The 13,191-nt window shown below is 44.0% G+C and overlaps 1 protein-coding gene across 2 annotated transcripts in view; it reads left to right on the forward strand.

Moving 5' to 3' along the window:
* The window catches only part of Clpb (caseinolytic mitochondrial matrix peptidase chaperone subunit B), a 132,563-nt gene that overhangs the window by 14,260 nt on the left and 105,112 nt on the right, over positions 1-13,191 (forward strand). For both annotated transcript variants that reach the window (XM_032893088.1, XM_032893089.1), the window contains exon 3: positions 8,648-8,734. In XM_032893088.1, coding sequence (XP_032748979.1) covers positions 8,648-8,734 — 87 coding nt within the window. The remainder of the gene's footprint in view (positions 1-8,647; positions 8,735-13,191) is intronic.

The following is a 13,191-nucleotide window of genomic DNA, read 5'->3' on the forward strand; positions in this document are numbered from 1 at the left end:
GCTTTCTTGTCTAATTCTTAGGATCAGATAAGATCATAAATGCCAAGTGTTTAAGCACTGCTGTCAGCCACTGAGAGATGAGACATTGAACTCCACATTTGAGTCCATTATTTAGGACTTTAATCCTAGCTACCAGGACACTGAGGCAGGAGGATCACAAGTTCAAGGCCTGCCTGAACTACAGAGTGAGTTCATAGGCAGCTTGGGCAACTTTTTGAAAGCTAAAAAGCCTTGGGAGGGTTGGGTGGTCATGGCATACACCTTTATTTCCAGCATTTCAGAAGGCAGAGGCACAGGCAGGCAGATCTCTGAGTTCACCCTGGACTGGAGAACAAATTTTAGGACAGCCAAGGCTACACAGAGAAACCGTCTCCAAAAAATAAATGAATAAATACATAAATACATAAAATTAAACAAAAATAATGGGGAGGATGTTGGGAGGTGGCTAACAGTTGAGTGCTACTACTTTGTAAAGGACCTGAGTCTAGCTCCCAGCACCCACAGCAGGCAGCTGTACCTCCTGTATGCTCATAAACTCAGACAAACACACACTTAGAAAGAAAAGAAAGAAGAAGGTAAGCCATGGTAATGCTATGGCTCAGTGGTAGAGAGAGTTCATCTCCAAATCTTCATAAGAGTTTGCCAGATATGAAGAGCCAGCATTTTACTATTGCTTTCCTGTACAGACATCTGAGAGGACCCATGATAATGCATTATTAGTGGTGGAGGGACCTGTTCCATTATGCCTCTCCAAACTCAAACTGAGCACTCTCTGTGTGGACAAGGTCTGTGACTGGCCCATTTCATCCCTCAGTCCCCAGTACAGAGGATGGATGCCTCTTGAGAACTATTTTGTATTTTGTCACCCGTGGGTGGGGGCAGGTATTCTGGTTAGCTTTACCCAGTCTATTCCTCACTGAAAATCTCATGTGGACCTACATGTGGTTGACTGTAGTTGTATGATTGTCAGTGAGTTTGAGGAGTTGGATCCACTATTGCTAATTGCGACAGGCTTCCTGGCAAGCACCCAGCTGCCCTCTGCTGCAGCCCAGAGTCCTGCTTTGGGGCCAGTAGGTGGCGCCCATATCCCTTTCCCACACTTCAGTTGCCTGGACCAAGCAGTCATGAAGGCAGCTGCTGACAGGCTGTAGCCCTGGGCCTAGGTGCCCACATGACAGTGTCCTGGGTCGCTCCTCACCTTTACTTGTTCTGTGTTCATGTCTCCTCTAGTCTCAGCCAGGCACAGCTCCCTGGGGATGCAGAGATGTGTGCTTTAGGGAATCCTAGGAGATTATTAGAGGAATCCATGCTTCTGCCTATCTATCCCTTCTAATAGAAAAACTCTGCATTCATAAAGTCATTCCTGTTGCCTTGTTGCCCTGACCACCGCTCACATGGCACTGGTCTCCAGGGTTCTTCTTGTATTTTAGCTGTTTGCCAAGTATGTGGAAGTCTACACCCACTCATTAATCATTAGTCCTCGGAAGGCTTACACAGTGATGAGTGGAGGAAGTGGTACCTCAAAGCTGAAAGGGAGACACAGAAGCTGGCCTTACAGTGCAAAACATGCCAATAACATGAAGGTCGCAGAAAGGTTGAACTATTCTAGGTGAAGTGAAGATACACAGTGTTTGATCTTTACATTGATTCTGTCTTCCATCTTGATCACAGTACTAGAATGCTGTGAAAACTGTTAGGATAACTGGAGACATTTGAACATAGGCAGAATATGGGATAAAATGCTCATCCTGTGAGTGTCAGAGGTCCCAGGATCCTCCATGGGTCCCCCATCTGCAAATGCTCAAGCCTTTTATATATTATGTCATAGTATTTCCATAAAGCCTACATATATATTCTTGTATAGTTAAATCATCTCTGGCTTGGCATACTGTTTTATTTTTTAGAAATAATGACAACAAAAATATCTGTTTATGTTCAATATAGATGCAGGGGTTTTTAAGTTTTTGAATTCTTTTCTGTTTATGATCTGCACTTGTTGAATCTTTGCCTCGTTGAGGCTTTGGCCATTATTGCTGGTGGTTCTGTAAAGTCTGCCCTTGTACTAGGAAATACATTTCAAAGTATCTGGAGATAAGAGACATAATGTCTGAAATTAATTCTCACATGGGCAAGTAAAATGTATTAGAATTAGGAACCAAATAAATCAAAGTTTAAAGTAGTACATGTCAAGGACCTGTGAAGGGTTTTGTGGTGCTATTTTTGTAGCTGGTTTCTAAGTTTAACAATTTAAAAATAGCAGTCTGCACATTGATACATAACAGATGTCTGTAAAGAATGGGACAAAGAATGGCCACCCAGCAGTGGGCTTTAGTTAGACCAGCAAGTGTCATTAAGGTTGCAGATCAAGTCCTTCACCATTTGCCTTTGAACATTTGAACAGATAGTGAAGTAGCAGCTACCATTGCAAAACACCCTGCACATTCACACTCCTGTGACATATGGCCACTCTTCTTAGGAGGTTCTGGCAGGCCGATGAGGTGAGGTGAAAGAGGTTCTGAGAGGTTAGTTGGACCTGTCTGTGGGCACACAGCTGGGCAGAGGCAGAGACAGGCTCCTGTCTGGTTCAGTTCTTTCCCAGAGAGGCTTGGTGAAGCTGCTCATCTGTGTGTTTAAAGATTGGACTGTTGATTCTTCAGGGCAGTCTTTACGTTCCAAACACTGAGACTCACTGTAGTAAGAGAGCCTGGAGGATGAAGTGTTCGATTCACTCAGCTGGGTTGTAGGTGCTATGCAAATGCCAGTCTCTGTACTCTCATTGTTCACTTGCTTTCCTGAGGCTACCCGGTGTAAGAGTGAAAACAAAGGCACCTGGAGGGCTTCCTTGAGGAGGGGGCCTGAGCTAAGCCTAAGAGGCTGGTGCTCAATTTAAATAGGCAGTGCAAAAGAAGCCAAAGGAGCCCTGTGCCTGTACAGTCAGGAATAATATAGGCCCTTACCTTGAAATCTGTAGGCCCAGACTGGGGTCCAAGAACAAATAGCCTTTGCTGTCCTCCTCCTACCCCCCTGTCTCTGGCTAGCTGGGAGATAAGGCACAGATGGAGGCTGCCTGGGGATTCTAGCCCTAGGCGCCTTGTCTCAGCTCAGACAGAGGGCCTGGTGCTGTTATTACTGTAAACAGGGCCTTCTGGGCGGCTCCAACCAGGGTCCTGTTGCCCAGATAGTGATCATGATTGGGTCTGCATGGCTCAGTGCGTCCAGCCTCTGATGCAGGTGGGACAGAGCTCCCACTCTTCAGCCCCTCCCTGGTTGCAGCTGAGGGCCAGTTCCTGCAAAGGATCCGGAAATCAGTTGGAACAATGCATGATTGAAGTTCACTGGCCGCTTTGTATTGATTGGTCATAAAGAAACAGGGAGAAAAGTGAAGTGGTATCTTCTTTCTTTCCCTGAGAAGAGCTAGTTAGTCTGAAAGACTTAAATGTGCATCTGCCCGCCTAGGACTTCTTCCTTTTTGCAAGCAACCAAGCTTAAGGAACTGTCCTTTTGGATGTCTTACTGTGTCAGGTCCACTAGGAATCTATTTCTCAGTTTTCATTTTGGTGCTATATGTATATTTTTTATAATTTAGGTTTATTTATCTTTATTATGTGATTGTTTTGCCTGTGTGTGTATATGTGCACTCCCTCCCCTCCCCCTCCTCTCTCTCTCTCTCTCTCTCTCTCTCTCTCTCTCTCTCTCTCTTTCTCTCTCTCTCTCTCTCTCTCTGTGTGTGTGTGTGTGTGTGTGTGTGTGTGTGTGTGTGTGTGTGTGTTTATTCTGGAGGTCAGAGAAGATATTGAATCTACTAGAACTGGAGTTAACAGGTGGTTGGGAGTCACTACATAGGTTCTGGGAACTAAACTCGGGTCCTTTGCAAGGATAACTCATACTCTTAACAGCTGAGCCATCCTTCCAGCTCCAAATGCTACACATACTTAAAATGATAACGTTTTAGAAGTAATAGGGACTGCAGAGAAAAATAAGGGCCCACAGAGGTAGATTTATCCTGAGCAATACATCAGGTACCTAGCAGCTATGGTTAGAACCCATGACCATCAGTCCTCCAGACCATGTGCCCACTCCTGAGTCTGGATCAAGAGCCTAAGTACTTTGAAACAAGACTTTTGCTGCAGTTTTTCCACCACAAGGCAGAGAAGTATTGGTGGCACGCAGGTGCTATAGAGATTCAACCTGAGAACTCCATGTGCCAACTGCCAGGGCAGGAATTGGGTGGGAGGTGGGGCAGATGAAAACAGGTCATTTCTGGAGGTTACTAGTGACTGAGGAAGTTAGACAAACCAGTCAAATGTTGACTGTTTTAATACAGATTAGTACAGGGGACTGGGAAGGAAACTGACCATTTTAGGGAATCCTTAAAGGATGAAACTTGAAAATGGTTAAGCAAAAATGAGCAATGTTGTGATCACTGTTGTGAAAACAATAGAAGAACTTGCAGTTGCAGGAAGTGCTTAGAGCAGAGTGAAGCGGCCTGCTGCCCTCTGGCTCCTACCAGAAGAGAGAGATCTCCTCTTGGCCTTTGGCCTGCTGCCCTCTCACATTCCTGGTTACTAGGGAAGATTTTTTTCCCTTCTTTGCTCTTAGGCTCTGCTACTACTATCCTCCCTCGCCTGGGGGTTTTAGGTAGTTTATTTTCTTTTTGTTTGTTTATTTGATTGCTTTTTGAGACAGGGTTTCTCTGTATAGACCTAATTGTCCTAGAACTGGCTCTGAGACCAGGCTAACCTTGAACTCAGAGATCCACCAGCTGCTGCCTCTCAAGTGCTGGGATTAAAGGCATGAGCCACCACTGCCCAGGGGCAATTTATTTTCTATCCACAGATACATTAGATAATTGCTATTTTTTTATGCCATCCTGATTTACTCAGGACATCAGGTGTGGTGGCAAGGGACCCTTACCCTCTGAGCCATTCCCCGTGCCCTCTCCTCCCATCACTGGTGTAAAATGACCAATGATGCTAACGGTACAAGCAAGCACCACTGTCTGCACAGTGCCTTACTATAGACCACGTGCCTAAGCCATCTTGACCTATTTGACTTATCTCTTGACACCCTATGTGTGATATGCAGATGTGTAGTAAGGCTGGGGGAGGGGCAGGTTCTGGAAGACTAGGTACTACTGTCACATAAGCTCTGGTTGACCTGGATTCACGGTGATCCTCCCGCCCCAGCCTTCTGAATGCTGGCATGCACCACCATACCCAGGTCCTGTTCCTTTACTAACAGAAACAGAGAGCAGGAGCTGTTGTGGGAGGAAATGGAGAAAAGCCAAGTCATACATTTATCCATGGGCCATTCCTCAGTAAGTGGCTGGCAGCAGATGTGTTTGAACTGAGATCTTTTCTGCCTTGTATACCCTGGGAGTTGTGCAAGAGCTGGGATTCAACTCTAGTTGTCAGCTATGTTCTCCTGTCTGCTACCCTGAGCCATCCCCAGTTAGTATCACCCACCAGTGCCCTGCCAAGCAGGAGAGTTAGTTTATTAGAGAGAGCTGGCCACAAGTCTGAGCCCAGGAAAGCCTGCTGTGCCCACCCCCTCTCCCCAGCGCAACACAAGCTGCTCTGCCCTGACTGGCAGCCTGCATTAAGCATTCTACTCATCATCTCAGGGATGATGGAATCCTAACCTTTTCCGAGACACCGTGCTCTGTCACAAGCATTGCTCTTTTTAAAAGAGATTAATTCACTTGCCGCATTTTGTCCATTGGTGAAAATCACCAGGGGGAGCAAGGGTGGCTTTCTCTGGCCCCAGAGGCCCTTTCAACCACTCTCAGCAGGTAGTTACCGCCTCACCCCACACCCAGCTGGCTCAGGACTTTGAAATGAGTGCCTGCTGGGCATTCACTTGACAAAAAGCAACAAAAATAGGGAGATCTGGTTTGTGAAGTCCTAACTTTGGGGGATGCTCTGCACTGAGGGAAAGCAGAGGAAACACAGTGCCCTCCCCATCTCTGACTCAGCACAAGTGGATAAATTGTGGTGCTGGTGAGGTTAGCTCTGGTTCTTCCTCAGTTTACCAGACACATCACTCTTTACAGAGAGCCCCACACGTATGGTATGTCTCTCAGCCCTGACAACCACCTTGCATGGGAGGGGTTAGCATCCTCTCCTTCACAGCAAGTAACCACAGAGCCTGGATCCCTGCTCTCTTCCATTACACCTTGGCCCCAAGAGGCTGTGAAGAATGATGCTCAGTCAGGAGCTGGGCTTGAGAGCTGGTCTCCCTGAAGAACATGGTTCTCCTCCTCCTGTGGCTGACCCCAGGTTTCAGAACCCCTCCCTGGGGTGTGTGTGTGTGTGTGTGTGTGTGTGTGTGTGTGTGTGTGTGTGTGTGTATGGAAGTGAGAGTGCAGTCTTCACTGACCTCACTGAAGCTCACTGAGGGGCTGTGACTGCTTAGGATGTTAGGGTAGGAAGTGTAGAGCTTTGTGCTACACTAGACACTCGGCTTCTAACTTCTGTCGTTATTGCTTGAGATAAGGTTTCATTGTATATTTCAGGCTGGCCTTGAACTTGCAGCAATTCTAGTGCCTCAGCCTCCCAATGAAAGGTATGTACTACAATACTGAACTGGCCTTATGTAAGAATAGGCCCCCAAACCCTACATCTGGGATGTCCCACTCACAGAGACACAGAGACGGAGATTGATGCAATAAGCAAGAGGTTTAATAATCCAGTGCACTGGGGTGGCCCTGTAATCGGGACAGGCGACCCCCAGTAACAAAAGCACACACCTTTTATGCACTAGTGGAACAGCATGAGTTGGTCCTTGATGATGCACATTGACCCTTACATTCATCAATGGTGAGATATCTTTGGTGCATGGATGGGAGATTGCTTAGAGCCCTTCCCTTTTCGTGGTTTGCTCATTCATGTGGATGGGGGACTGCTAAGGGTGGTTAGCTCATTTCCTGGAACAGGGTGTTATCCTAAATTCTTTGGACAGTGTGTTAAAGTCCTAGCCACCTGTTGTTTCCCTAAGGAAGCTTTTGTCCTTAAAGTTTGAGTCTTAGCCTTTGTCCTTAAAGTTTGAATCTTATACTTACATTGTTTTAGCAATGTAAGCATTGACAGCAAGTCAAAAGGATCTTCCCCCCACCCTTCGCCCCCACGCACCCTTTGCCAAGAGGTTTTTTTTTTTCTTAAAACTAACCAAAAAAAAAGAAAAACTTTGCAGAAAAGATAACCCTGTATATGTAAGTAGTTCAGAATTGTTTATTATCACAAGTTAAAAACAGCAATATATCCTTTGTATTCCTTAGATCTGTAATCCCAACATCCAGGGGCTAATACAGGAGGTTCATGAGTCAAGGCCAGCTAGGGCTGCTTAGTAATTTCAAAGCTGATATAGGCAACATATAAACTTTATTTAAAAACAAAATGAAAAGTCTTGTATTGCCAAGTATTCCAAGAGGAGGCATGCACAAGTGCCTGTCCTGGTGGTATAAAGGCCAATAGAAAAAGATGATCCTGAGGATACTGACCCTGTTTTTCACACCACATACATGTATGCCCTGTGACCCACACAAGTCCCATCCCCAAGGAAATGGTTTCATAGGTCCCAGGAAACCATTTCTTCTTGCCCACATATAAAATCTAGTACAAAATCATGCCATTGGCTGGCAAAATCAGTTTGCCTCTTCCTTTTGTTCTATATGAAGAGAGGTGCTGTCTGGAGGTAGGCTGATAAGATGAGATGAGGAGAGTCCATCTGTAGAATCGTTATCAACCCGCTGTGACCCCTTCACAAGTCATTTTCCCTTGTTAAAGCCTGTTTCCTCATCCACAAAAGGGATTACTATCTGCTTCTTAAGCTTATGAAGAGCAAATAAACTCAGGAACTTGAAGTTCCAAGAGAGTAGTCCATGCTCTACGAGGTGCTAAGTAAGACACAGCTTTGTTCAACATGTCTTTGTCTGCCTTGTGTTCTATGAACCAGGACTCAGGATTCAGATTTACAGTGATGTGCTACCTTGGGTCTGTTGGTTTGCTTTACAGTCACTGAGCTCCTATGTACTAAGCATCTACCACGTAGGTTCCAATAGTTCTGCATGGGCTCTAGTGGTAACCTAACTTAGCATTTCTAAAACTCTCTCCTACTTTTTTTGGGTTGAAAGATTTGTATTTTCCAAACAGCAATGATAAAATAGAGCTGAGCAAGGTTCCTTTTGTGAACAAGGAACTATCTAGACAAGACTAGGCCTGTCAGGTCTTTTAAAGAAGGTACAGGCACCAGGTTTATGTATCACATGGCCTGAGGGCAGAACTTTAGGCTGCAGAGAGACTGAGTGATTCTTGGACCAGGGAAGTAGGAATGTCATAACATCACTATTAAGATATTAAGGCAAAGTCCTTTTCAGATGGCTTGGGAGGATGACAGTAGGGATCTGGGAAGGAGAAGGGCATAAGGAGAAGGATCAGGTGACGATCAGAGGCTGCGATTGAGGGTTGTTAGTGCACAAAGGTCTGTCTCCAGACTCGTCCAGCCTCCATAGTTGTGTATCCTTGAGGTATCACTATGTTGTGCAGCTCAGCCTTGCACTTACTGTATGCCCTATATTTTTTCTAGTGCATTCTACAATGTACTGTCCATTGTTAGCCATACGCTGAAAATATCTTCTTTCTCTTGTCAGGCTGTTATCAGAAGGTGCAGATGTCAACGCAAGGCACAAACTTGGCTGGACAGCATTGATGGTGGCAGCCATCAGCCACAATGAGAGGTAAGAATCTCCTTCTATTCAGAGCTGTCCAAGGTGCTGGGCTTGCATAGTGGATGTTGAGAACCACATGTGGTTTCAGATCCCAGCAGCACAGTCGATAGCTTTGTGACCTTAAGAGAGTCATTGGTGTTATCATAGTAACCAATAGATTGTAAATGGTTACATGTGTATGTGTGAGTTTTTTATCATCATGAGAAGCCTTGAGTTACTGCCCCCTCTAGTAGCTTTTTATTTGAAGGATCTCGAGACTTCACCCTCCTGCCTGTTGGTAGCTGTGATGTTTTCCCACCTACTATTTCTTTCATTCAAGGTTGTAGCTATTGTGTAAAGATCAAAAGTAGGGACTGGAGAAATAACTCAGTCACTAAAGTGCATTGAGTTTGGATCCCTAGAACCATGTACAAGCCAAGTACATCTGTAACCCCAGTACAGAGAGGATTGTGGGAACAGAGACAAGAATCCCAGGGACTCTTTGCCAGCCGATCAGTCAGTGAGTTCTAGGTTCCATGAAGGCCATGTGTAAAAAACTAAGGTGAATAGACTGGGCATGGTGGCACAGGTCTTTAACCCCAGCAGTCAGGAGGCAGAGGCTGTTAGATCTCTTGACTTTACAGTTAGCCTGGTCTACATAGCTAGTTCTAGGCCAACCAGGTCTATATAATGAGACCCTGTCTCAAAACTTTAATAAATAAATAAGTCAGTGGACCTAACATTTGCCTCTACTGCTGCTCCTTCCCCAGGGATGAGCACATGCATGCACAGGCACACACAACACACACCAGAAGTAGCATAGGTAACTACTTGTAATTTTCAGAGCCACTCCACAAAATCTGTTGTTACTCTCGTTCTGCAGTTAAGAAAACTGAAGCATAGAGAGAAAAAAGTTATTTACCTAAGTCAAGTAGGCAGGCTAACCGAGCATGCGTGGTGTGCATTCTGTTCTATATGTCAGTACTCCCTCCTAGTGCCCCAGACCAGGCTGTTCTGATCTCTGCCCCAGGGTCTCTATAAGTCTGATGGAGCAAAGTATATAGTCACTCTAGTTGTAATTGTATGATAGAAATTGTACAGCAACAAAAAAAATGTTTTTAGAATTTTTCATGCAGTATTGGGAATTGAACCTAGGGCTTCAGGCATGCAAGGCAAGCACTTCACCAGTAAGACATGCCAGCTTTTAAAGGGATGCTTCAGAAGAATACTAGACACTTTAGTAGCAGCTACTCAAATTGATAGTTGGAGGAACCAGTTTTAATTCTCCCCTCAAGCAGGTCTTTAAAGCTCTTATCTGCTAGTGCTGGCCACTTTGAAAGAATCTAAAATGTGGAGGAGAGCCATCAAACTGGGATTTTAAGGTGGCAATCTGCTTCAGATCACCGGAACATGTAGCTCTCCTTGAGATAGGTCTCTCTTTGCTTTTATCATGAACTTGGTCCCAATCGCTGTTTCCTTGTTTGCCATCTTCAGCTCCAAGCCTTTATCTTTTAAAGGTAGTAGATACATGCTGGCTGCTTGAGGCCCTGTATTCAATTATAAAACAAAAGATAAAAGAAAAAACTATGTATAGTTTGCTTTGGAGAGAATGCAGTTGTGATTCTGACCCTTCATTGAATTTCAGGACTCCATGAGTACCTGTTTCTCTCCATGAGAAATTCTTTTCCCAGACGTTCAGTAAATATGTATTCTTGGGCCTTATGCTAGTCTTTGAAAAAAATCAAACCTTGGGCAGCTCATGATTTAATGTGGGAAAGAAGTACAAGTAAACAAGTAAAGGGAATAAAAGGTATCTCCAAGAAACTCAAAAAGAGGGGGTGGACAGGAAAGGAAAGAGAATGAGAAAGTGTCAGTCAGTGATCTGGTGCAGGGTATGAGGCAGAGGAGTGAAAGGTCTGGAAGAGAATGAGTCTCACTGCTTCTTATGAGTCGAGTAAGAATTGTCTGCTACAGGTTATAAAGGGGGAGAGGTTTCTCTTCAGTGACCAGACAGACCTCTGTGTACACAGCACACGTATGCATTGTTCCCACCGATGACTCTTTACCCACCTCCCCATTGGCTTCCCCAACTTGCATGTTTTTCCTCCTGTGGGCAAGAACCAGTGGTGAAGAAGCAAATAGTGTGTTTCTTCTGTGTGTGGTATTTGCAAAGTTGAGACTGGGTAGGAAACAGCACTTTTTTTTTTTTTTTTTGGTTCTTTTTTTCGGAGCTGGGGACCGAACCCAGGGCCTTGCGCTTCCTAGGTAAGCGCTCTACCACTGAGCTAAATCCCCAGCCCCAACAGCACTCTTTTTAATAACACTCAATTAGTGACCAGATAGCTTGAAGATGTGCTTTTGGGGTCAATGCTGTCTGAGTTCAGTGCTGTGTTGTGTAACTGGTTGCTCTGTCCTTACCCAGGGGTCTTAGCAAATCAGTGATGCCTGTGAGAGTGTTGGCTTCCTTGGTTCCTAAGACTATTACTAGTTGGTTTTGTTTTCTTGTATGTTTTATCTTTTTAAAGATTTTTTTCACACAAATACTATATTTGTTACACATTGGGCATAACCCTAAATTCTCCCTTTCTGTTGTTTTGTTTTTTAACTGATGCTGGAAATTGAACCTAGTTCTTCTTTGGAAGTATGGGTTGAGATATGGTCTCATGTAGCTCAGGCAAACTCTGAATTCCTGATCCTTCTGCCTTAGCCTCCTGAGTGCTGGGATTTAAGTGTGTGCCACTATGCCCAGCCTAATTACCAGCATTTTGATTTTTAAATGTTGAATATGAGAAGGTTATATACAAGGTTAATAGTCACATGTATGTAGGTATGCTCACTGATTTGTGTACTTATGGAGACTAGAAGTCAGTGTTGGGCAGCTTTCTACATCACTCTTTATTGTGTTTTTTTTTTTTGTTTTTTTTTTTTCCGGAGCTGGGGACCGAACCCAGGGTTTATTTTTAGGCAAGCGCTCTGGGGCTGAGGAAAATCCCCAACCCCCTTTTTTTTTTTTTTTTTTTTATGGTTCTTTTTTTCGGAGCTGGGTTTATTGTATTTTTTGAGGTGCAGTCCCTCACTGAACTTGCTGTTTCGATTGACTAGCTAACAGAGCCCCAGATCCACCTGGCTCTGCTTACCTCCAGCACTGGAGTTAGAGAACCAGTGCCCTACCCAGCTATTACATGGGTGCTGAGGTTCATACTTAGGCCTCATGTTTTCCCAGCAAGTACTTTACCCCTTGAGCCAGCTGGCCACACACTGGGTTTTTAAGCATCCATTCTATGTCCTCCTCTTCCTTCCATTATCCAAATGGGACACTTGTCTGGTTGGGTTTATTTATTAATATTACAAAAGTTTGGGGTCCCTACTTTCTGTTAGGTACTTGAAATAGGATCAATGACAGATGGATCTCTGGCCATATAGATTTCTTTGGAAGGAAAATATGAATGGAAAGTAGAGAGGCCCTGCCCCTTCATTCGAGGCTGACAGCAGAGGGCTTCTGCGTCCTTTAGATGTTTGCAGCCTGTGGACCAGTAACACAGTTTACCCTCAGGCATCAGCTTAACGTGTTAAGTCCATAGGGATCTAGAACATAATCGCCTCAGATCTTTAAGGAGCTTAGCTTCTCACCAGTTGAGATTTCCAAATGTATTTGTTTTATTTAGTTTTTGAATAGGAAATTCACTGTAAATTTTATAAGTGTGCACAGAAGCTTAATTTAAGATTTACTCCTTTATTTATAAAAAGGGTTTGAAGTGACTTTAAATTAAATGCATATATATTCATATCAACTATGTATGTGATATATATATATATATATATACACACACACACATACACTACTTAAAACTGGATCGAGATCAAAGCAAATTTTTAAAAGAAAAGATAATTGTATATGGATATTGAACCAGTGTTTTTCTTTTCCAAAAGTAGGTTGTTTGTGTAAAATATTGATAATGTAGCAGTCTCCTGAATTTCTTCTATTTTGAGATTAAACCTTGAGTCACACTTAAGTGAGTTCTAATTTTGTTAGAGGGAGTATGATGTACTGATTGTAAATTAGATAACTAATAAAGCCAATTAATAATTTGGAGTTTTGTTTTTCTGGAAAGAGAAACTTTGTTCTGAAGTTCTTTTTATATTATTTCATATGTCTAGCAAAATTTAACCATGCTGTGTCAGATGCCGATGTGCTGGGCCACATGAAGATTCAGAGAGGTAGCAATCACAAACTTTGTCCTGAAAATACATTACTTGAGGGAATGGGAAAATGGTTTGGCCTTTAAAGTCTGCTATATAAGAAGACCCACATAAAAAGCTGGGTAGGACAGTATACCCACCTGCATTTAATCCTAGCCCTGGTAAGGCAAAAGTGGGCAAGTCCCAGGGCCTTGGCTGGCCTGCCCTACCAAGCTCAGTGGGTCCAATGAGTGATCCTGTTTCAAAAAATAAGGTAGAGAGCATTGAAGAAAACATCCAACATCCTC

Source organism: Rattus rattus, chromosome 2 (genome assembly GCF_011064425.1).
Source record: "Rattus rattus isolate New Zealand chromosome 2, Rrattus_CSIRO_v1, whole genome shotgun sequence".
Taxonomy (NCBI): domain Eukaryota; kingdom Metazoa; phylum Chordata; class Mammalia; order Rodentia; family Muridae; genus Rattus; species Rattus rattus.